The sequence below is a fragment of the Scylla paramamosain genome, chromosome 23, assembly GCF_035594125.1.
Source record: "Scylla paramamosain isolate STU-SP2022 chromosome 23, ASM3559412v1, whole genome shotgun sequence".
Classification (NCBI taxonomy): domain Eukaryota; kingdom Metazoa; phylum Arthropoda; class Malacostraca; order Decapoda; family Portunidae; genus Scylla; species Scylla paramamosain.
The window spans coordinates 16,271,784-16,296,880 of NC_087173.1; the positions used below are offsets into that span (position 1 = coordinate 16,271,784).

The following is a 25,097-nucleotide window of genomic DNA, read 5'->3' on the forward strand; positions in this document are numbered from 1 at the left end:
GCTGTTGCCTTGGACATATCAAAAGCTTTTGATAGAGTCTGGCACAAAGCTTTGATTTCCAAACTATCCTCCTATGGTTTCTATCCTTCTCTCTGTAACTTCATCTCAAGTTTCCTTTCTGACCATTCTATTGCTGCTGTGGTAGACGGTCACTGTTCTTCTCCTAAATCTATTAACAGTGGTATTCCTCAGGGTTCTGTCCTGTCACCCACTCTCTTCTTATTATTCATTAATGATCTTCTAAACCAAACTTCTTGTCCTATCCACTCCTACGCTGATGATACCACCCTGCACTTTTCCACTTCTTTTCATAGACATCCAACCCTTCAGGAGGTAAACATATCATGCAGGGAAGCCACAGAACGCTTGACTTCTGATCTTTCTAAAATTTCTGATTGGGGCAGAGCAAACTTGGTATTGTTCAATGCCTCAAAAACTCAATTCCTCCATCTATCAACTCGACACAACCTTCCAGACAACTATCCCCTCTTCTTCAATGACACTCAACTGTCCCACCCTTCTACACTGAACATCCTCGGTCCGTCCTTTACTTATAATTTGAACTGGATAATTCACATCTCATCTCTAGCTAAAACAGCTTCTATGAAGTTAGGCGTTCTGAGATGTCTCCGCCAGTTTTTCTCACCCCCCCAGCTGCTAACTCTGTACAAGGGCCTTATCCGTCCATGTATGGAGTATGCTTCACATGTCTGGGGGGGGTTCCACTCATACTGCTCTTCTAGACAGGGTGGAATCAAAAGCTTTTCGTCTCATCAACTCCTCTCCTCTAACTGACTGTCTTCAGCCTCTCTCTCACCGCCGCAATGTTGCATATCTAGCTGTCTTCTACCGCTATTTTCATGCTAACTGCTCTTCTGGTCTTGCTAACTGCATGCCTCCCCTCCTTCCGCAGCCTCGCTGCACAAGACTTTCTTCTTTCTCTCACCCCTATTCTGTCCACCTCTCTAATGCAAGAGTTAACCAGTATTCTCAGTCATTCATTCCTTTCCCCTTGTAAACTCTGGAACTCCCTGCCTGCTTCTGTATTTCCACCTTCCTATGACTTGAATTCCTTCAAGAGGGAGGTTTCAAGACACTTATTCATCAATTTTTGACTACTGCTTTGACCCTTTTATGGGACTGGCATTTCAGTGGGCATATTTTTTTATTGGATTTTTGTTGCCCTTGGCCAGTGCCCTTCCTACATAAAAAAAAAAAAAAATATCACGAAAGATCACATATCTGTTTTTGATTTCCCAGAATCTCAACAAGAATTACTTGCTGTCCTAAATTCTTTCAGGAATGTTGTTTCACTCTTTGACAAACCTCTGAGCCATACAGACGTCATCACACACTTTATCCATCTGACACTTAGGTCCAAGCCATTTTACAAACCCAGCTTCATGGTGCCACACAGCCATGGAGTTCTGCTTGATGAAGCTAAGCAAGGTATGTTGCGTCAGAATGTTGTTGGACCTGCCTGTTCTCACAACGCCCCTTTGTTACTCATTTCTTAGAAACAAGGTAATTGGCCTGTCATTATCGACTTCAGGAAATAAAATACATCAACTATTCCTAATCGTTATCCAGTGCCAACCATAACCATCTTCCAGAGACATCCCCTGGATGTCTCTGGATGACTCAAATGCAGTATTTTCCACCGTAGATTTACATTCAGGATTCTTTCAAGTTGAACTTGAAATATGGCCATACACTGCCTTCACTACCTCCTCTGCCCAATTCATGTTCAAACACATGGTTCAAGGTCTACGTAACTCACCTACGTTTCAAAGACTGATGAACTCTGTTCTCTCAGGTCTCATCTGTAAAAGTGTCTTCTGCTTCCTTGATGACATTATCATTGCATCAAAGAATCTGCAAGAGCATTTTCGCACATTGTCTCTCATTCTCTTACGCTTGCAAGATACTGGCTTAAAAATCAAATTCAGCAAATGCTCGTTTCTCAAGCACAAGTCAAATTCCTTGGCCATAAAGTCAACAGAGATGGTATCCACACTTTAGATGATAATGTATATGCTGTGAAAAATTTCCCTGTTCCTAGTAATATTGATCAGATCAGGCAGTTCATCAGTCGCTGGATTTTATCGCCAGTTTATCAAAAATTACAGTCTTATTGCTCAGCCTCTAACTCATCTGCTCAAGAAAAATGTAGCATTAATCTTGTCTAAAAACTGCCTTCTCTCAAACACAAGTCCTTGCTTTTCCTAATTTTGAGAAAGATTTCATCTTATACACAGACGCTTCAGGCTTCTGGGATCAGTGCTGTTCTTATGCAAAAGATTTACCTGGTAAACATCACGTATTAGCATATGCTAGCAGATTTCTCAATAAGGCAGAACAAAATTATGACATCACGAAACATGAAAGTCTCATCGTGATCTGGGAGTTATGTCATTTTTGTGAACTCGTATTAGGCTATAAAATCATGTTCACATTGATCATTATGCTGTCACAGAAACCTTCAAAGACAACAACTTCACAGGCCAATTTGCTTGCTGGCAACTCACGATTCAAGAATTCACTCCTACATTTTCATATATTCTTGTTAAGGCAAACTTAGTGGCCGATGCACTCTCATGCAATGTTCCCGCTATTTCAGCCATCACAGATAATCCTGCCGTGCCAACTACAGATGAGATCAAGAAGCATCAACCCTCAAACGTGTTATGTTCCAGTATTGCATATTACCTTGAATCTGATGAAGAGACAAATCTTCCTAAGTTGCAAGTGTCTGTTGATATGTTTTTCATGCAAGACAGTCTCTTGTATAAGTCAAGTGACATCTCTACTGACAATTCTACTGAGCATTTATCTCAGCCCATGATACCTCAATCGTTAGTGAGTAGCATCCTTCATCATATCCATGACTCGCCCCGCGCAGGACACTCAGGTCGTAACAGATGTTTCTCACACACACACACACACACACACACAAGAAAAAAAAAAAGATCATATTTCTAGATGACTAGGAGGAAATATATCTTTCAGCATTGTGTGCTCTGTTCTCAATGTGCTTCACACCATCCATCACTTGCTCACGACAGTCCCTCACTTCTTTACCCCATCGCTTCAACTCCTTGGGATTCAGTCTCTGTTGATTTGCTCAAACTTCCACTTACAGAAAACGGTTACCAGTATCTTCTAGTTTGCATAGATAGTTTCACCCATTTACCATTTCTGTTGCTTTCAAGGACAAAACTGCTAATTATGTTGGTTGCACAATCATAGACAACATAATTTGTCCTTATGACTCTCCTCGTATCCTTTTATCTGACAATGGTGCTGAATTCAATAACTCTGTCTTACTGGAGATTTGTAAAGAATTTCATGTCAAGAAATGTTACATTTCACAGCCTGTCCTCTAAAGACAGCTCTCATCCTTCACACAAAACTACAAGCACCTAATAACACACACACCCTTCACTCAAAATTTAAAAATTAATGGCGATTCCTACACCAGCCTCGGAGTCCCCATCTGTGGAGGGGACCACAAATGTCCCCAGGTCGGACAGCCCTTCTGATGACGACCCTAAGTGTCTTGACATTCCCCTCAACTTTTTCTTCATTAACTTCTGCAACATTCGCGGTCTAAGATCTAATTTTCAATCTGTAGAACACCACCTCTCCTCTTCTAAACCTCATCTTCTTTTCCTCACTGAAACTCAGGTGTCTGAGGCAACTGACAGTAGCCCCTTTTCTGTTCCCTCCTGCTTTCTCTGTCCTCATTTTCTATCCAAAGCTGGATGTTGTGTTTATGTGTGCAATGACTTAACCTGCTCTTGTGCCCATGCTCTTGAATCTTCAAAGTTTCCACCATCTGGCTAAGAGTACAGGGTCACTCTCAAACTAAATTTATCTGTGTTGTATACCTCTCACCTCACTCCTCTGAATATAAGATATTCTTTGACTACTTAACTTCCACAGTGGAGCACATTCTGACTCTCTTCCCTTTTGCAGAGATCTCCATTCTTGGAGACTTTAATGTTCACCACCAGCTTTGGCTTTCCTCTCCCTTCACTGACCATCCTGGTGAACTAACCTTCAACTTTGCTATCCTCCACGACTTAGAGCAATTGGAGCAACACCCTACTTGTATTCCTGACTGTCTTGAAGATATGCCCAACATTCTTGACCTTTTCCTGACTTCTAATCCTTCTGCTTATGCTGTCACCCTCTCTTCTCCATTGGGCTCCTCTAACCATAATTTTGTATCTGTATCTTGTCCTATCACTCCAATAACTCCTCAGGATCCCCCTAAGTGAAGGTGCCTCTGGCATTTTGCCTCTGCTAGTTGGGGAGACCTGAGGAGATATTTTGCTGATTTTCCTTAGAATGACTACTGCTTCCATGTCAGAGACCCGTCTTGGTTTAACAAAGCTTGTTCTCGTGCTATACATGATAGAGAGGTGGCCCACAAAAGGTACTTACGCCTTCCATCACCAGAATCTCATGCACTTTATATTTCTGCCCGGAACCATGCCAAAACTAGCCAAAAACTCCTTCATTAACAGAAACTGTCAAAATCTTTCAAGATCTAACACCCCTCATGACCTCTGGCATCTAGCCAAAAATATCTCCAATAACTGTGCTTCTTCTTCTTTCCCTCCTTTATTTCAACCAGATGGCACCACTGCTATCACATCTATTTCTAAAGCTGAACTCTTCACTCAAACCTTTGCTGAATACCGTACCTTGGACGATTCTGGGCTTCTTCCTCCCTCTCCTCCACCCTCTAACTACTTCATGCTACCTATTAAAATTCTTCGCAATGATGATTTCCATGTCCTCGCTGGCCTAAACTCTCAGAAGGCTTACAGACCAGATGGAGTCCCTCCTATTGTTCTCTGAAACTGTGTCTCCATGTTTGCACCTTGCCTAGTCAAACTCTTCAGCTCTGGCTGTCAACATCTACCTTTCCTTCTTGCTGGAAGTTTGCCTACATTCAGCCTGTTCCTAAAAAGGGTGAGCGTTTCCCTCAAACTACCGTCCTATTGCTTTAATTTCCTGCCTATCTAGAGTTTTTTAATCTATCTTCAACAGGAAGATTCTTAAACATCTATCACTTCACAACCTTCTATCTGATCACCAGTATGGGTTCCGTCAAGGCCGCTCTACTGGTGATCTTCTGGCTTTCCTTACTGAGTCTTGGTCATCCTCTTTTAGAGATTTTGGTGAAACTTTTGCTGTTGCCTTGGACATATCAAAAGCTTTTGATAGAGTCTGGCACAAAGCTTTGATTTCCAAACTACCCTCCTACGGTTTCTATCCTTCTCACTGTAACTTCATCTCAAGTTTCCTTTCTGACTATTCAATTGCTGTTGTGGTAGACTGTCACTGTTCTTCTCCTAAATCTACTAACAGTGTTGTTCCTCAGGGTTCTGTCCTATCACCCACTCTCTTATTATTCATGAATGACCTTCTAAACCAAACTTCTTGTCCTATCCACTCCTACGCTGATGATACCACCCTGCAGTTTTCCACTTCTTTTCATAGACGTCCAATCCTTCAGGAAGTAAACATTTCACGCAGGGAAGCCACAGAATACCTGACTTCTGATCTTTCTAGAACTTCTGATTGGAGCAGAGCAAACTTGGTATTGTTCAATGCCTCAAAAACTTAATTCCTCCATCTATCAACTCGACACAACCTTCCAGACAACTATCTCCTCTTCTTCAATGACACTCAACTGTCCCCCTCTTCTACACTGAACATCCTTGGTCTGTCCTTTACTTATAATCTGAACTGGAAACTTGACATCTCATCTCTAGCTAAAACAGCTTCTATGAAGTTAGATGTTCTGAGACATCTCCGCCAGTTTTTCTCAACCCCCCAGCTGCTAACTCTGTACAAGAGCCTTATCTGTTCGTGTATGGAGTATACTTCACATGTCTGGGGGGATTCCACTCTTACCGCTCTTCTAGACAGGGTGGAATCAAAAGCTTTTCATTTCATCAACTCCTCTCCTCTAACTGACTGTCTTCAGCCTCTCTCCCATTGCTGCAATGTTGCATCTCTAGCTGTGTTCTATCACTATTTTTCATGGTAACTGCTCTTCTGATCTTGCTAACTGCATGCCTCCCCTCCTTCCATGGCCTTGCTGCACAAGACTTTCTTCTTTCTCTCATCCCTATTCTGTCTTGTCTACCTCTCTAGTGTAAGAGTTAACCAGTATTCTCAATCATTCATCCCTTTCTCTGGTAAACTCTGGAATTCCCTGCCTGCTTCTGTATTTCCACCTTCCTATGACTTGAATTCCTTCAAGAGGGAAGTTTCAAGACACTTATCCTTCAGTTTTTGACTACAGCTTTCGACCCTTTTATGGGACTGGCATCTCAGTGGGCTTTTTATTCATTGGATTTTTGTTGCTCTTAGCCAATGTCCTTTCTACATAAAAAAAAAAAAAAAAAAAAAACATTCATGGGATGCAATGGCTTTCTCAGGTAGCCTGCTTTCTCAACTCAGCAATTCATTCTACTATGAACGAGTCTCCCCATTTCATGCGGTTCGGTAAAGACAAGCATCTTCCATATGAAATTCAGTGCTCTGTGTCGTATCTACAACATGGATGACTACATCAAATGTCATCTGCATGATTTTCAGTAAACTCATAAGGTCATTCATGACTTATCGCAAAATGAGATGTTGCGGAAACAACATTGTAAAGCAACAAATTCTTCCACTGAAGCTGATGATATCGTTTTCACCAGAGTTCACAATTCCAACTCTTAGATCCATTATTCACTGGGCCACATTGTGCAATCGAATCCCTCCTTGGCCACAAAGTAAAAATTCTAAATTTAAAAACCTCATCAGAATAAATTGTCTATGTCGATTACTTGAAGCGTGTGAACAAAGGGTGTGATGGTGACTGTGCACTTCAGATAACACTTCATTCTGATTCAACTGATCCTCATAGCTCCTTAAGCCTAATTCCACACACACACACACACACACACACACACACACACACACACACACACACACACCTTCTTACATATTGAAACTTCGTTCTCACTCCACAGTTTAATCATTCAGTTTCAATATCCTGTATATGTGTATATTTCTCTTATTTATATGTGATTTTTTTTTTTTTTTATGTAGGAAGCACACTGGCCAAGGGCAACAAAAATCTAATAAAAAAAATGCCCACTGATATGCCAGTTCCATAAAAGGGTCAAAGCAGTGGTCAAAAGGTGATGAATAAGTGTCTTGAAACCTCGCTCTTGAAGGCATTCAAGTCATAGGAAGGTGGAAATACAGAAGCAGGCAGGGAGTTCCAGAGTTTATTAAAGAAAGGGATGAATGATTGAGAACACTGGTTAACTCTTGCGTTAGAGAGGTGGACAGAATAGGGGTGAGAGAAAGAAGAAAGTCTTGTGCAGCGAGGCCGCGGAAGGAGGGGAGGCATGCAGTTAGCAAGATCAGAAGAGCAATTAGCATGAAAATAGCGGTAGAAGACAGCTACATATGCAACATTGCGGCAGTGAGAGAGAGGCTGAAGACAGTCAGTTAGAGGAGAGGAGATGATGACACGAAAAGCTTTTGATTCCACCCTGTCTAGAAGAGCAGTATGAGTGGAACCCCCCCAGACATGTGAAGCATACTCCATACATGGACGGATAAAGCCCTTGTACAGAGTTAGCAGCTGGGGGGGTGAGAAAAACTGGTGCAGACGTCTCAGAACACCTAACTTCATAGAAGCTGTTTTAGCTAGAGATGAGATGTGAAGATTCCAGTTCAGATTATAAGTAAAGGACAGACCAAGGATGTTCAGTGTAGAAGGGGGGGACAGTTGAGTGTCATTGAAGAAGAGGGATAGTTGTCTAGAGGGTTGTGTCGAGTTGATAGGTGGAGGAATTGAGTTTTTGAGGCATTGAACAATACCAAGTTTGCTCTGCCCCAATCAGAAATTTTAGAAAGATCAGAAATCAGGGGTGATATGTTTACCTCCTGAAGGGTTGGACGTCTATGAAAAGACGTGGAAAAGTGCAGGGTGGTATCATCAGTGTAGCAGTAGATAGGACAAGAAGTTTAGTTTAGAAGATCATTAATGAATAATAAGAAGAGAGTGGGTGACAGGACAGAACCCTGAGGAACACCACTGTTGATAGATTTAGGAGAAGAACAGTGACTGTCTACCACAGCAGCAATAGAATGATTAGAAAGGAAACTTGAGATGAAGTTACAGAGAGAAGGATAGAAACAGTAGGAGGGTAGTTTGGAAATCAAAGCTTTGTGCCAGACTCTATCAAAAGATTTTGATATGTCCAAGGCAACAGCAAAAGTTTCACCAAAATCTCTAAAAGAGGATGACCAACACTCAGTAAGAAAAGCCAGAAGATCACCAGTAGAGTGGCCTTGACGGAACCCATACCGGCGATCAGATAGAAGGTTGTGAAGTGATAGATGTTTAAGAATCTTCCTGTCGAGGATAGATTCAAAAACTTTAGATAGGCAGGAAATTAAAGCAATAGGACGGTAGTTTGAGGGATTAGAACGGTCACCCTTTTTAGGAACAGGTTGAATGTAGGCAAACTTCCAGCAAGAAGGAAAGGTAGATGTTGACAGACAGAGCTGAAAGAGTTTGACTAGGCAAGGTGGAAGCACGGAGGCACAGTTTCGGAGAACAATAGGAGGGACCCCATCAGGTCCATAAGCCTTCCGAGGGTTTAGGCCAGCGAGGGCATGGAAAACATCATTGCGAAGAATTTTAATACGTGGCATGAAGTAGTCAGAGGGTGGAGGAGAGGGAGGAACAAGCCCAGAATCGTCCAAGGTAGAGTTTTTAGCAAAGGTTTGAGCAAAGAGTTCAGCTTTAGAAATAGATGTGATAGCAGTGGTGCCATCTGGTTGAAGTAGAGGAGGGAAAGAAGAAGCAAAGTTATTGGAGATATTTTTGGCTAGATGCCAGAAATCACGAGGGGAGTTAGATCTTGAAAGGTTTTGACATTTTCTGTTAATGAAGGAGTTTTTGGCTAGTTGGAGAACAGACTTGGCATGGTTCCGGGCAGAAATATAAAGTGCATGAGATTCTGGTGATGGAAGGCTTAAGTACCTTTTGTGCGCCACCTCTCTATCATGTATAGCACGAGAACAAGCTGTGTTAAACCAAGGTTTAGAAGGTTTAAGACGAGAAAAAGAGTGAGGAATGTACGCCTCCATGCCAGACACTATCACCTCTGTTATGCGCTCAGCACACAAAGACGGGTCTCTGACACAGAAGCAATAGTCATTCCAAGGAAAATCAGCAAAATACCTCCTCAGGTCCCCCCCAATTAGCATAGGCAAAACGCCAGAGGCACCTTCACTGAGGGGGATCCTGAGGAGGGATTGGAGTGATAGGACAAGATAAAGATATGAGATTGTGATTGGAGGAGCCCAACGGAGAAGAAATGGTGACAGCATAAGCAGAAGGATTAAAGGTCAGGAAAAGATCAAGAATGTTGGGCGTATCTCCAAGACGGTCAGCAATACGAGTAGGGTGTTGCACCAATTGCTCTAGGTCATGGAGGATAGCAAAGTTGTAGGCTAGTTCACCAGGATGGTCAGTGAAGGGAGAGGAAAGCCAAAGCTGGTGGTGAACATTGAAGTCTCCAAGAATGGAGATCTCTGCAAAAGAGAAGAGGGTCAGAATGTGCTCCACTTTGGAAGTTATGTAGTCAAAGAATTTCTTATAGTCAGAGGAGTTAGGAGAGAGGTATACAGCACAGATAAATTTAGTATGAGAATGACTCTGTAGTCGTAGCCAGATGGTGGAAAACTCAGAAGATTCAAGAGCGTGGGCACAAGAGCAGGTTAAGTCATTGCGCACATAAATGCAGCATCCAGCTTTGGATCGAAAATGAGGATAGAGAAAGTAGGAGGGAACAGAAAAGGGGCTACTGTCAGTTGCCTCAGACACCTGAGTTTCAGTGAGGAAAAGAAGATAAGGTTTAGAAGAGGAGAGGTGGTGTTCTACAGATTGAAAATTAGATCTTAGACCGCGAATGTTGCAGAAGTTAATGAAAAAAAAGTTGAGGGGGGTGTCAAGACACTTAGGGTCGTCGACGGAAAGGCAGTCCGACCTGGGGACATTTATGGTCCCCTCCCCAGATGGGGACTCCGAGGCTGGTGCAGGAGTCGCCATGAGTTAAAAATTTTTGAGTGAAGGGTGTGTGTGTTATTAGGTGCTTGTAGTTTCGTGTGGAGGAAGAGAGTTGTCTTTAGAGGGCAGGCTGTGACTGCCCCCTTGTGTTGTGAGACACAAAGGGAAACGTTCAGTGAGGTCACAGCTGGGTTTAATGATAAGTTCACAGCACCCCCTGAACAGTGCTTTAGACCTCACTGGGAGTAATTATCGTTTCGGCAGGTGTCTACTGCCTCCTCCTTATCATTCATACATTTCATTCCACGTGCACTGTCCTCATGTGGCCAGTCTCATCTATTTTTTTTTTTTTTCGCCTTCCTATTTCCCTCTCAAGGGAATATTACATTTTCCCTACATTCCTGCCAATCTTTAGGAGAAACACCTGCATAGCCTTCCTGTCTTCCTCCCTGGTCATTGGCCAGAATAGCAACCTCTACCATTGGTCCCGTCACCCCATTTAGACACCTGATTGGTCATCACTTCATCTCAGATTTTGAATCCTGATCCATTTCTTTCACATACTCGTAAATAGAGCCTATACGGATAACTAAAGTGAATTCCAGAGAGAGGGCACATCAGTTCAATTCAGTCCATCGGAAAGAGATTAGTTCAGAGTCAGTCTTCAAAGAGAGAGAATCAAGCATCATCACGTCTGTCGTAATCTGTGTCTCGGTAGCTAGAGTAAGTTCAAGGGAGAAGGCACATCAGTTCACTTCAGTCTATCAGAGAGAGATTACTTTTCAGAGTCTTCAGAGAGAATCAAGCATCATCACGTCCGTTGTAATCTGTGTCTCAGTATCACGTGTGTACATCTGTCCACCTTTAAATCAAGAAGTACTATCAATCTTTTGTGTTACCTTTGCTTGCACAATCAACCATAATCTAAACCACTACCCACGTACTCCACGCTATCAGAATTAATCAGAAAATATCAATAAGCAACCACCATCTATCCTGCCACCGTCATCTCCAGCAACATCTAGTAGGTCAAGCAATCAGTGACAAACAATCTACTATAAGTGGCAGTGCAAGTCTCTTCAGGATAGTGGTGTGCAAGATTACTGAAACAAGAAAAGAAAAGAGAGAAACAAAAAGGGAAGAGAAGAGAGCAAGAAAGGAAAAAGAGAGAGAGAGAGAGAGAGAGAGAGAGAGAGAGAGAGAGAGAGAGAGAGAGAGAGAGAGAGAGAGAGAGAGAGAGAGCAATCTTTTGTGTTTAAATGAAATAGTCAAAGGAGGCATGATAAATGTGTATGCACTTGTTTGCTGCAAGGGAGACATACAGCTATTAGCTAAGTCAGTCAGTCTCTCTCTCTCTCTCTCTCTCTCTCTCTCTCTCTCTCTCTCTCTCTCTCTCTCTCTCTCTCTCTCTCTCTCTCTCTCTCTCTCTCTCTCTCTCTCTCTCTTCTCTTCTCTTCTCTTCTCTTCTCTTCTCTTCTCTTCTCTCCTCTCCTCTCCTCTCCTCTCCTCTCCTCTCCTCTCCTCTCCTCTCTCTCTCCTCTTCAGAATAGTGGTGTGCAAGATTATTGAAACAAGAAAAGATAAGAGAGAGAAAAGGGAAGAGAAGAGAACAAGAAAGGAAAAAGAGGAGAGAGAGAGAGAGAGAGAGAGAGAGAGAGAGAGAGAGAGAGAGAGAGAGAGAGAGAGAGAGAGAGAGAGAGAGAGAGAGAGAGAGAGAAGAGAAGAGAAGAGAAGAGAAGAGAAGAGACGAGGAGAGGAGAGGAGAGAGAGAGAGAGAAAAGAGAAGAGAAGAGAAGAGGAGAGAGGAGAGGAGAGGAGAGAAGAGAAGAGAAGAGAAGAGAAGAGAAGAGAAGAGAAGAGAAGAGAAGAGAAGACTAAGCTAATAGGTGTATGTCTCCCTTGCAGCAAACAAGTGCATACGCAGTTATCATGCCTCCTTTGACTATTTCATTTAAACACAAAAAACAGCTCTGAAGGTGGAATGAAGTAATACTCGTCCTTTGTATATTCTTTCAAGATTCTCCAGACACTAATTTCCCCATAAAATATTAACTTTACCAACTGGATTTACTAACTACAGTAATTTTTAGGAACCTAGTCTCTATAGCTGAGGAAGGCATAGTGAACTGCATGCTTGCACAGCACACAGTGAATATGGATGTCAACACAGACGGGCGTTATCATGATAAATTATCGCAATAATGATATTGGTTTATCGCTTATCTGAAAACTATTTTTCCTGTGTTATCGATAAAAATATAAATTAGAATTTATCGATTTTAATATCAATATCATTATCCCTAGAATTGAAATTTTGGATTTATCAATTTATCAGACAATAAATTTATCCCCAGTTATCAATTATCACTTAAGATTATCATTATCTATTTATTGGTTATCATGATATTTTTTATTTGTTATCGTGCCCAGTTATGGATGTCAACTCAAGCAGTTATCACTTCACTTGCCAGAAAGAGAAGAAGGCTAGCAAGGCCCTCCAGTGAGTGTGGCCGAGTGATTAGTGCAAAGTGATGACTTTGCTGACCCAAGTTTAAATCCAACCAAAAGCTAATCATTTTTCAAGCCCTTACCAAATGGCTAAGGATCATTCATATACTCCCCATCAGTTCTACCCTATATTATCTGTATGACAAGACTATAATGATCTATAACATACTATGAAAAGTATATATATATATATATATATATATATATATATATATATATATATATATATATATATATATATATATATATATATATATATATATACATACCAGGCCATCAATCTCACACATGATAGCTCAGACAAAGTACCACACATTCATACATATACTCTTAGCCCTGTCAGTCCCTGGCAAAAAGGCAGAGTCTTGTGGATGACCCTAATATGTCCCATGAGCTTAGGCATAGCACAGCTGGCCACATACTTCCACAGCAAGGCCTGACAGCATACATTTGTTTACCCTTACCCCTTTATAATATGACTTCCTTATCCTGCACCTAATACAATCCTTAGACCACAGCACTTCCAGGGTACTTCCTACTATGAAAAAGTGGTATGGGAGAAATTCTATATCGGCACAAAGAAAAGTACAAGTAATATTTGTACATACATGTAATTTTTCACTACCACATTTTGCTTTTGTCCCTCACTACCCTTAATAAATATCAACAACAGACTTGACTAAATTCAGTGATGTTGAGACAACAGTCAGGCACAAGCAATGAAGCCAAAGCACACATACCTGCAAAAATAGTTGTGCTCTTCTGTCCCATGTTCTGAACTTCAGTGCTTTAGCTGCTGCATAATCTGTAATAAAATTCATAAGCTACTAAACTCATCCATTTTTGTAGTGGCCACTTACTGGATGCATATGCTTTTATGCACTGGACTTGCATCAATGTATTTGAGATGGAGGTCTGGATTCGGCAAACTGCAACATCTACATACAAGTAGGCAGCCATCCGCAACAATAGACACCTGCCAAGACGATAATTACTCCCAGTGAAGTCTTAAGCACTGGATCAGGGGGTGCTATGAACCTATCATTAAAACAAGCTGTGACCTCACTGAACATTTCCCTTTATGTTTCACAATACAAGGGGGTGGTCACAGCCTGCCCTCTAAAGACAACTCTCTTCCTCCACACAAAACTACATGCACCTAATTACACACACACCCTTCACTCAAAATTCAAAATTATCATGAGGATTCCTACACCAGCTTAAGAGTTCCCATCTGGGGAGCGTACACAAATGTCCCCAGGTCAGACTGCTCTTCTCGTATCAATCCTAAGTGTCTTGACACCCTCCCACAATTTTTCTTCATTAACGTTTGCAACATTCAGAGTCTTAGATCTAATTTTCAATCTGTAGAACACTACTAAGCCTCATCTTTTCCTCACTGAAACACAGTTGTCTGAGGCAACTGACAGTAGCCCCTTTTCTGTTCCCTCCTACTTTCTCTATCCTCTTTTTCATTCCAAACCTGGATGATGTGTCTATGTGCGCAAGGACTTAACCTCTTCTCGTGCCCACACTCTTGAATCTTCCGAATTTTCCACCATCTGGCTAAGAGTACTGAGTCACTCTCAAACTAAATTTATCTGTGCTGTATACCTCTCACCTAACTCCTCTGACTAAAAGAAATTCTTTGACTACTTAACTTCCACAGTGGAGCACATTCTGACTCTCTTCCCTTTTGCAAAGATGTCCATTCTTGGAGACTTCAAAGTTCATCACCAGCTTTGGTTTTCCTCTCCCATCCCTGGTGAACCAGCCTTTAATTTTGCTATCCTCCATGACCTAGAGCAACTGGTGCAACATCCTACTCATATTCCTGACCGTCTTGAAGATACACCCAACATTCTTGACTTTTTTCTAACTTCTAATCGTTCTGCTTATGCTGTCATCCTATCTTCTCCACTGGACTCCTCTGATCACAATCTCATATCTGTATCTTGTCCTATTGCTCCAATTCCTCCTCAGGATCCCCTAAAGCAGAGATGTCTCTGGCATTTTGCCTCTGCCAACTGGAGGGAGCTGAGGAGGTATTATGCTTATTTCCTTAGAATGACTACTGTTTCTGTGTCAGAGCCCCACCTCTGTGTGCTTACCACATTACAAAGGTGATAGTGTCTGGCATGGAGGCATACATTCTTCATTCTTTTTCTTGACCTAAACCTTCCAAAAATTGATTTAACACAGCCTGTTCTCATGCTATACATGATAGACATAGGGTCCACAAAGGGTACTTGAAGCTTCCATCACCTGAATTTCATGCACTTTACCTTTCTGTCCAGAATCATGCCTGGTCTGTTCTCCAACTAGCCAAAAACTCCTTCATTAGTAGAGTGTCAAAATCTTTTAAGATCTAACTCATCTCACGACTTCTGGCACCTAGCCAAAAACATCTCCAATAACTTTGCTCCCTCTTTTTTCCCTCCTTTATTTCAACCTAATGGTACCACTGCCATCTCATCTATCTCTTAAGTTGAACTCTTCACTCAGACCTTTGCTAAAAAACTTTACCTTGGACGATTCAGTGCATGTTCCTCCCTGTGAATGCTTCATGCTATCCATTAAGGTCCTTTGCAGTGATGTTTTCTATGACCTCACTGGCCTAAACCCTCATAAAGCTTATGAACCTGATGGGGTCCCTTCTATTATTCTCTGAACCTGTGCCTCCGCCCCGTGCTTGCACCTTGCCTAGTCAAACTCTTTCAACTCTGTCTGTCAACATCTACCTTTCCTTCTTGCTGGAAGTTTGCCTACATTCAGCCTGTTCCTAAAAAGGGTGACTGTTCTAATCCCTCAAACTACTGTCCTATTGCTTTAATTTCTTACCTAAATTTTTTTAATCTATCCTCAACAGGAAGATTCTTAAAACACCTATCACTTCCCAACCTTCTATCTGATCACCAATATTGGTTCCATCAAGGCCGCTCTACTGGTGATCTGTCTTTCCTTACTGAGTCTTGGTCATCCTTTTTTAGAGATTTTGGTGAAACTTTTGCTGTTACCTTAGACATATCAAAAGCTTTTCATACAGCCTGGCACATAGCTTTGATTTCCAAATTATCCTCCTATGCCTTCTATCCTTCTTCCTGTAACTTCATCTCAAGTTGCTGCTGTGGGAGATGGTCACTGTTCTAAAATCTGTTAACAGTGGTGTTCCTCAGGGTTCTGTCTTGTCACCCACTCTCTTTCTATTATTCGTCAATGGTCTTCTAAACCAAACTTCTTGTCCTATACACTCCTACATTGATGATACCACCCTACACTTTTCCACATCTTTTTCTGAATGTCCAACCCTTCAAGAAGTAAACGATTCATGCAGGGAAGCCACAGAACGCCAGACTTCTGATCTCTCTAAAATTTCTGATTGGGCAGAGCAAACTTAGTATTGTTCAATGCCACAAAAACTCAATTCCTCCATCTATCAACTCAACACAACCTTCCAGACAACTGTCCCCTTTTCTTCAATGACACTCAACTGTCCCTCTCTTCCACACTGAACACTTGGTCTGTCCTTTACTTATAATCTAAACTGGAAATTTCACATCCTATCTCTAGCTAAAACATCTATGAATTTAGCCATCTGAGTCATCTCCAACAGTTTTTCTCATCCCCCCTCCCTCCAACTGCTAACTCTGTACAGGGGCCTTATCCATCCATGTATAGAGTATGCTTCACATGTATGGGGATGGAGTCAAAAGCTTTACGTCTTATCAATTCTTCTCTAACTGACTGTCTTCAACTCTTTCTCACTGCTTCAATTTTGCATCTTTTGCTATCTTCATGCTAACTGCTCTTCTGATCTTGCTAACTGCATGCCTCCCTTCCTCCCATGACCTGTCTTCTTTCTTACATCCCCATTCTGTCCACTTTCTAATGCAAGAGTTAACCAGTATTCTCAATCATTCATCCCTTTCTCTGGTAAACTCTGGAACTCCCTGTTTAATTCTGTATTTCCTTCTTCCTATGATTTGAACTCTCAAGAGAGAGAGGTTTCAAGACATCCTTCAATTTTTTTATGATTCTCTTGACATCATTTTCGGGACTGGGGTGATATGCAGAAAACTTTATAAAAGCTCCTCTTAAAGCTACTCATAACTTTCAAACTGCCCTCATAGCTAGGAGCTAGACTTGAGTTATGCAGAGTAACTCATGAGGCTACTCCTAGTTGTGAGCTGAGTGATTTATGAGCTACTCATAAAGTAGGCACTATGTGGTATATCTTGCACAATTAATAACACTAACGTTTTGTTAAAAACACTCCTATCATGATAATAAGGATATGGTGGTATATTGTTGTCACTTTAAAGTGAAATGTAGAAATTTTGTTATTGTGAAAATCTATCAATATATTATACCTCGAAAAGAATATGTGTGGCAGACACTACCCACTTCAGCTCGGAACACAGGTTTTAAGAAGAAGTCTACTGAGTACTGACAAGCAGTATCAGTAAACCTTACCAGCATGGAGCCAGCCCTGCAGTTATGCAATTGCTTAATACTATTTACTTAAACATTATTCTGATAGCAAGACCATATTTTCTGTGTACAAGTTTAGATATGCAGTTCTGCCCAATCATTCAGCCCAATGAATCCCCAATCTTTTTTGCTCAAATCTATTTCACTAACTAAATTAAACCAATCTAGATTAAACCAAACCTAGTCACACCTAATCTAACTAAACTATTTTGGCATAAGATAGTTTCGTTAATTAATGTATGGTATGGTTTAGTTTGGTGAGGCCTTAGGCTGTGCTGGTCCCAGTGTCAGTTCAATGGGTCTACCCAGCACTTGGGGGCCTATGCATGCATGAACAGTGTGCCAAATGTATGATTTGAGTGAACTACCTCCACTCCCTTGTAACAGCCATTAAATTCTTACAAAACTTTCAATTAAAGTTTTCAAGTAAAATCTAACCAAATGTAACCGAAATGTTTCAGCACTGGTGCCACAAGTTGTTGTTGCTCCACCATTATCACTTGTGCATAGCTCATAAACTTCTTAGGAGTCCTCTCCACAACTCATAACACATCGACACTAGGAGTACTCATAACCTGATGAAAACCTTTCTGCATTACTCATAAGGCTTATGACTACTCTCAGAAGCTTTATGAGCTGCATCCAGCTCATAAAAGACTTATGACCTTTCCTGCATACTGCTCCTGGCACCTAAGTGAGATTTTTTTCCTTCTGGTTTTGTTTCCCATGGTCAGTGACCTTCTTATGTAAAAAAATCACAAAAAAAAAAAAGTCATAGAAAAAGGCAAAAACAGAGTGACTGTTCTGTTCAACTCCCCCTACCTGAACACCTGTCTAACTACCAACTAACCCAAAAGGGGGCATGGCCTAGGAAGGTCAGGAGGAGAGGACACATAGCACTCACCATTAATTTCTATTTGCCACCATTCTGTTCTCTTCTTCTGTCAACTTGTCTTGCAGGTGCTATCCTTGGGTGATGCTAGATGGGTGCCACTGCAGGGAGTGACATGTAAAGTGTTGGTGCACTTTCTTGGAGGATTTCCCCATTTTCAAGTGTGTATATTTCGTGCTGTGTGTTTTAAAGACAGCTGTTGCTGTGTGTCCAGTGCCTCCCTGTTCCAGTTTTTACTGGTTCGGACCCCACCATTGTTGCCTGGGCATGCAACTCGAGACGCAAACTGCATCAGGCTTCCTTTGAGAACCCTGATCCAAGCTCAGATCCTTGGTGGGATCTCCCATCTACCTTGGCCGCTTGTGGACTCCTGAATCCTGGCACACCTCCTCTCTGGTCTCCCCTTTCCCCATCTAGACATCATCTCCCAGCCACTGTGGTAAGTTTTTCAGCACCTTCTCTGCACTCAATGGTGTTGTTTGTATCCATTTTGCCTTCTGCACTTTGGCACCTTAGTTTTGACGTCAGGATGACATTTTCCACCACATTCACAAACCTCAGTCTGACTGAGGCATTGGCTTAGTTGCAGCAATGTCCCACCAAGTTCTCTGAAGATCAGTGATGCCACTCTCACAGTGAGGGCCCATTCCATCATCTGGTCAAGAGGAAGAGAGTGATGTCACTCTCAAAGTGATGTCTTATCCCACCACCTGGTCTCTACCGGTAGGGAATGATGCTGCTCTCAAGGCAATGTCACTTTCCACTTGTGGTCACAGGAGGATGAAAGCAATGACCCCAGAACACATGCACAGAACTTTTCTGGTACTTCTCCCTGCATGTGACTCACCAGCTTATGATGACATAATATATTTTGTTTATATATTTTATTTTGACCTGAGTAAATTTTTCTTTTATGTTTCTTCTCAGTTTTTTTATTTCAATCTTTTGGTGTCTCCCCTTTAGGCAGCTTGTCTACCAGGCATCCCTTTCAGCCCTTTTCTACGGTTGCTGGAGGAGGATGGGGCTTACATTCCCAGCAGGGATACTCACAGTGGGGCACTACTGGCTTCTCCCTGCAACCAGTTGCCATCAACAGACTACTCCAGGTCCTGCGGCATCCAGTCTCCCTCTTGTCCACACCCTACCATCGTTACTGCTGCCTCCTCACATGCTTCCTTTCAGGATTCTCAGGTCATCTCTCCTATTGCCCAGGTCTTGTCTCTGGTTTCCCCTCCCTATGACACTGGAGTTCCAAAGTATGCCAGGCTTCTTCTTGCTCACATGGTGACCATGCCTGTACTCTTGGAGACTTTAAGCCAAGTCTTTGGTCCTTCTTTTTCTCACTGAAACAAATGGCTCCACTCACCTTCACCTCTGCCCATGCTTTCTTGTCACCAAATGTCTTCTCTACATCTCTCAGAGGCTGGTCCCACAGTCTCAGAACTAGTTTCAGAGGCAATGCTTCTAGTCTCAGCTTCTCCTCCTCCACCTAGCGATTCCTCATCTTTTCCCCTTCCTTCACCATCCCCAGGTTCTTCTCTCGGCTCAGCAGGGGAGGATTGGAAGAAGGTCCCTCAACATTGGGTTATTATCCGGCAGAGAATGGTTTTCATGTTTGGCAGTGTCTCTCTTGGGTTTTCAGGTGTCCAACCCTGCCAGTGGGTTGTCTCATTTTCTGGTGGTTCTCTGCTCTGACCCCTGCTCCTCACTTCCCTCAAGTGCCTCCACACTATGCTTCTAGGGTGGCCACTGAGTTGGCACTCATAGCCCAGTTACCTTCCCCCGTCCCAGCCTTTACCTCTTGCAACTGCATGACCCCAATACCTTTTATCACTGTCTTCAGTGGAAGATATGGATACAGAAACTCTGGTTCAGCCTCTCATCTCCTGGTGGGACAAGATGGCTTTTTCCAGATCCTCCTCCTGCCATTCTCCTTCTGCCCCTGGTGCTTCTGCCTTGGTGATTACAGATGGAGACGACCTGTGAGTTCTGGTGGGAGGTTTTCTTTCTTTCCCACCACTGTCTACAGTGCCTAGATTTCTGTCTTTCCCACTTCCTCCTCAGGCTCTGCTGACAGAAGATGACCAGGCCATGGGAAGAAGTCTGTCAATTTTCTCAGAGATTTCCATCATGTTTTGGATCTTAAAGACAGTTTCAGTTTTGGGGGTCCTTCGAGTCTACACCCTTCTCAACCTTGGACACTCCAACTGCCTTTCACTGCATTGCTACATTAGTTTCTGTGGCTGACCAAGCTCTGCAGCCAGCCTTCATCTCTTATGTTGCAGGAGCTCTGCATGCCAGACTCCATTGTTGTGAAGCTGTGCTATGGGAAGTGGACCCTGCAATTCAACAGTCTTTGTTGGCTGCTGATGCCCTCTTGCCAGCCCTCTTGGATGCAGATTATACTCCAGATCTTTTGCAAGCTTCACCTTCTCGGGTGACAGTTCACGTCACCACAGTTCTGCCTCCTCCTCTCAGGCTTGTCAAGGTTCTGACTCCTGAGTCCCTGCTTCCACTAGTTGATGTGCATTAAGTTTTCATACTCCGCAATGTCATCTTCCTTCCTCTTTGGGTTCCCATGGTGGTTCTTCAGGTCCTCCCTTGGATTTCAGCCCTTCACACTGGGAGGGGGTGACCACTGAGGTCTCCTTCCTACTCTGCAACTCCCCAGGTCTCATCACACCAGTCCATTCATCCTACCCGTGGTCCTCTGCAGCCCTCCCAATCATTTCCCCAGCCTAGCACTCCTGACTCACAAGCTCACTCTCCTGTCCAGGTGGAAGGAGGCCTCAATGATCCTGGGCAGCCAAGGTCTTCCGCAAGGGTCTCTCTTGGCCCTGTGTAGCCGGCCACCATCCTCCTGTCTGCTGCCCTGTCTGTTCTCAATCCTGCTCCAGGGTGGTTCGACATCTGTTCAAGCTGTGGGAGCAGGATGTTGTGGAGGAGACATTAAACCCCACTTTCCTGTCCCATACCTTCATGGTTCCCAAAAGAGACTGACAAGCCTCAGCTTTTCATCACCCTGAGCAGGCTGAATCAAAGTATTCAGACTCTTCACTTCTGGATGCTCTCCCTTCAGCAAGTTTGGCTTACCTTGTCTCCAGATGCATGGATGGTCTCCCTCAACCTGGAGAGTGTGTACTGGCACATGCCCATCCATCCTCAGTTCCGCAAGTTCCTGGTGGTTCAAGTTGACTCCCACGTTCTTCAGTTCAAGGTGATGCCCTTTGGTCTCAACATCATGCCTAGGGTCTTCACAAAGCTCACCAAAGTTGTGTCTGCATGTCTTACCAGTCGAGGGGTGTCATCCTTCATGTACCTTGACAAATGAATGATCCATGCTTCTTCAGAGTCCTGAGCACAGCAAGATCTGGACATTGCCCTCCACACCTGTCAGGAAATGGGATTCCTAGTCAACTTCTTCAAGTCCCATCTGTCTCCTTCCCAGTCCATCACTTGGGTCAGCATGCAATGGGACACCAGGCCCCAGACTCTGAGATTGTCTGCACACAACCATGTGCTGCAGAAGCTTCAGCAGGCACTGGAGTCTTGTACTTTCATCAGGCAATTGTGGGACAGCCTCTTAGGCCCCCTCAATTTTGCACCAGATGTAATACCTCTAAGGCAGCTGAAGTTCAGGAGACTTTCCCTGAAGGAAACTACTGATTCCCCATTGCCTGGGATCTCTACTCCTGCTTCTCCATTGATGGGCACTACCCCATTGGTTGTTCTCAGTCGCTCCATGGATACCTCCACAATTCACGTTGTTCATCACTACCAATGCTTCAGATAGCAGCTAGGGCCTCCAGTCTTGCAGTGGTTTTAAGCTCAGGGCCTCTGGTCCCCTTCTCAGACCCAAATTCACATCACTGCCAGGGAGCTTCTAGTGCCACTCCTTTTTCTCCACGTTTCCAGAGGTCAGGGGCACATGCGTGAGATTCCAGCTGGACAACCAAGTTGCAACTCAATGCATCTATCACCAAGGCTCTTCTCATTCTCTCCCTCTCCTTTCCATCTCAGATTTCTTTTTCCCAGAACTTCTGCCTGTCCACCAGGTATATTCCAGGTTCAGACAACATTTGGGCCAATGCATTGTCATGTCAGGCAGAGACTTCAGTCGAGTGAGTGTTGATGGAGACCACGTTCCAAGACCTAATGAACCTTTTTGGCAGTCCTCAGGTGGACCTGTTTGCCTCCATCTCTAATGACAAATTTCCTCTGTTTGTGTCCTGTTGGACAGTGACAGAGGCAGGAGGTCCAGATGCCTTCCTGGTCCACTGGAGCCAGTGGAATTTCCTGCATCTCTTCCCTCCTCCAGCAGCCAATGTTACTAGAGGTATGCCACAAATTGCAGACATTCCAAGGCCAAGTTTTTCTGTTGGCCTCCCTCTGGTGAGTCCAGCCTTGATGCCAGCAACTCCTACACTGGTGCCCTTCTCCATTCCCCCCTCAACCATCTGTCTCTGTTGAGGAGAAGCCTGGAGTCCTCTGGGATCTCCTTCAACTTTCATGTATGGAGTTTCTCTCTTTAAGCTTATTTACAGAACTGTCTTCACAAGTGGTGATGGATCTGTCTTGGGGTCCTTCATGACTTCTATTCATAAGTACCAGGCCTGCTGGAAAGCTTTCCAGTCCTTCTTGTGCAATAAGGATATTCAAGACCTCTCAAGATGTGGTACTTCAGTTCTTTGGTTTCTTGTTTCATGAGAAAGGCTGCTCCACTGCTACTATCAGTACCCAAATCGCTGCTCTGAAGGCTCCACTTCATTATGGCTGTGGCATTTCACTGGACCCCCCTCTGGCTGGACTGAAGCTCCACAGCTTCTTTCAATGTTCTGCTCCCGCCAGTCTCAGCTTTTCTGATCCCTCTTTAAGGTTCTGGACTCCTTGGTTTCTCCTCTGTTTTCTGAGCTTTCCTCACTGGATCTGATTTTTCAGAAGACTTTATTTTTTGTTGCCTTAGCTTCTGGCCTGCATGCTTCACAGTTACGTACCTTGTCTCATCGTCCTGCCTGGACTGTTTGCTTCTAGTGACATCCAGGTTTTGTTGGCCCCTGTCCCTTCCTTTCAGGCCAAGAATGAACATTATTCATTATCTTGGTTTGGTTTCAAGGTAAAGTCATCACTTTCTGTGTCCTGTCTCTTCTCTCCACCCGTATCTTCTAGCCTTTACTGATTCTTCTTCGGATCATCTCTTTGTTTGGCCTGGCTCTCTCCACTCCTACTCCAGTGTCCACAATGCACAAGTTTTGTGCAATGTTATTAACTGTGCAGACCCAGGATGTCAGGTTATTCAGAAAATGGCAGCTTCTCTACATTTTCTTTGTTCCCATTCCATGGAGACTACTTGCTTAAGAGACCAGTGGAGCTCAGCTCATACTTGTCCATCGCTACCTCTCCACTCAAGTTACCAATATGGCTTGTGTCGCGATGGGCTCAGGCCCTCCTGCCTAACTGATCCTTTGTTCGAGACTTCATAAGTTTGGGGTCTCCCTTTTTTGCATTCTACAAAACTTCAGATTGCTTTTCTGGATTTTGGTTATCCATAACTTACGGACCTGTGGCCCTTTGTGTGTGGGGCATTAGTGTGGATTTTCTTCATCTTGTTAAGAATCATTCTTGCAGTTTCCCCATAAAGTTGATCTTATCAGTGTTTGCCTCTTGGAGACGTCCTTCTGCTGCTTAAATTGCAGCTGTGGATTTTCAGTCTTCTTGTTTGGTGAGTACATGTCCCAGGCTGGTGTCTTCCTTGACCACCTCCACATTGGCATCCACAAAGTGGCCATCAAAAGGGGTTTTTTCAGCAGTGAAAAATCAATTTTGATGGCAATGAGTGAATGCCAATGTTCTGATCCCACCCTTAGTTTTCTTCTTCCCCTCCTCCTGTCTCATTCAGACCCCAACTGGCCATACATGGCATTATCTGACAGTGAGTGCTACGTGTCCTGTCCTCCTTACCTTCCTGGGCCATGATCCCGTTCAGGTTAATCAGCAGTTACACAGGTGTTTAGGTGTAGGGGATGAAAGAGACAGTTGCTATGTTTTTGCCTTTTTCTATGACTTCTTTATTTGGCAAGTGTCTGTTGTGGATAGCCACCTACTTGTACGTAGATGTTGCAATTTGATAGATCCAGACTTCCATCTCAAATATGTTAATGCAAGTCCCATGCATAAAACATTGGCATCCACTCAGCACCACCAAAAATTTATCTTCTCTCCATTCAATTTTTTTTTTTTTTCTCTCATATACTACTTGGCCAACCTTCCTTCACTGAAAAGAAAATGTCACACAAGCAAAGCAGATCTCTCCCAATGAAGCCCCAGGAAATCAGATCATAAAATTTGTTTCATGACAAATTAAATCATGTCTAGTTCAGACTGCCCAACTTCCTGGATTGCAAACATGTTGAGCAAAACAGTATGCAGCATGCAGATCTTGACCCAATTCCATTTTGCCTAACTAATGACCACATAAACAGACACACCTGAAAAACTTACCATCACTATTTTTTGCCACATTCATATTCAGGAACTGATTTTTGACATCACTGGCCTCTGGGAAATCTAGTGAAGGGACTTTGTCAAGGGGCAGCACTGCCTCCCCAATGACATGACTCTGTAGCAAGTAATGGGATTTCAATAAAAAGTGCAGGTAGCCAGTCTTCAATCCACCATCAGTTGGACAAACAACACTGAAACAAATATGGACAAACCTTACTAAATAAACCCTTTACACACATCATCAGTCTCACATGGTACTGAATTTTTCAGAGTTCAAAGTCTAATCAATGATGACATTGCCCTTCAAGTTCCCCTCAAAAACTTGATAAAAATCTTAATGTCAGTCCCTGCATGAAACACATCTACCTACAAAAGGGTAATAGCACAAACTTAACTTACACCTCAAATTTTTCATCAAAAACTGGGGTGTCAGTCTTGCGGTGAATCTTTGTCTTGGCAATAAGGCCACTTTGGAACCATTCATTGGGCACCAGCTTCACTGTCACCTGAGTGTCTGGCAGTTTCCTGGAGGTCCCAACTATATTCCTAGCCATAATAACTTCTATGACCAATTTCCCACTTCTCATGAAAAATGCCTGA

At 43.1% G+C, this 25,097-nt stretch overlaps 1 protein-coding gene across 15 annotated transcripts in view; it reads right to left on the reverse strand.

Moving 5' to 3' along the window:
• The window catches only part of LOC135112281 (protein unc-13 homolog D-like), a 149,296-nt gene that overhangs the window by 3,137 nt on the left and 121,062 nt on the right, over positions 1-25,097 (reverse strand). For 12 of the 15 annotated variants that reach the window (XM_064026570.1, XM_064026572.1, XM_064026579.1 and 9 more), the window contains 3 exons: positions 24,897-25,093; positions 24,495-24,688; positions 13,354-13,418 (listed from right to left, as the gene is read on the reverse strand). In XM_064026570.1, coding sequence (XP_063882640.1) covers positions 13,354-13,418; positions 24,495-24,688; positions 24,897-25,093 — 456 coding nt within the window. Of the gene's footprint in view, positions 1-13,353; positions 13,419-24,494; positions 24,689-24,896; positions 25,094-25,097 lie in introns of those variants that run through there. The other 3 variants (XM_064026583.1, XM_064026584.1, XM_064026582.1) reach the window with 2 other exon arrangements.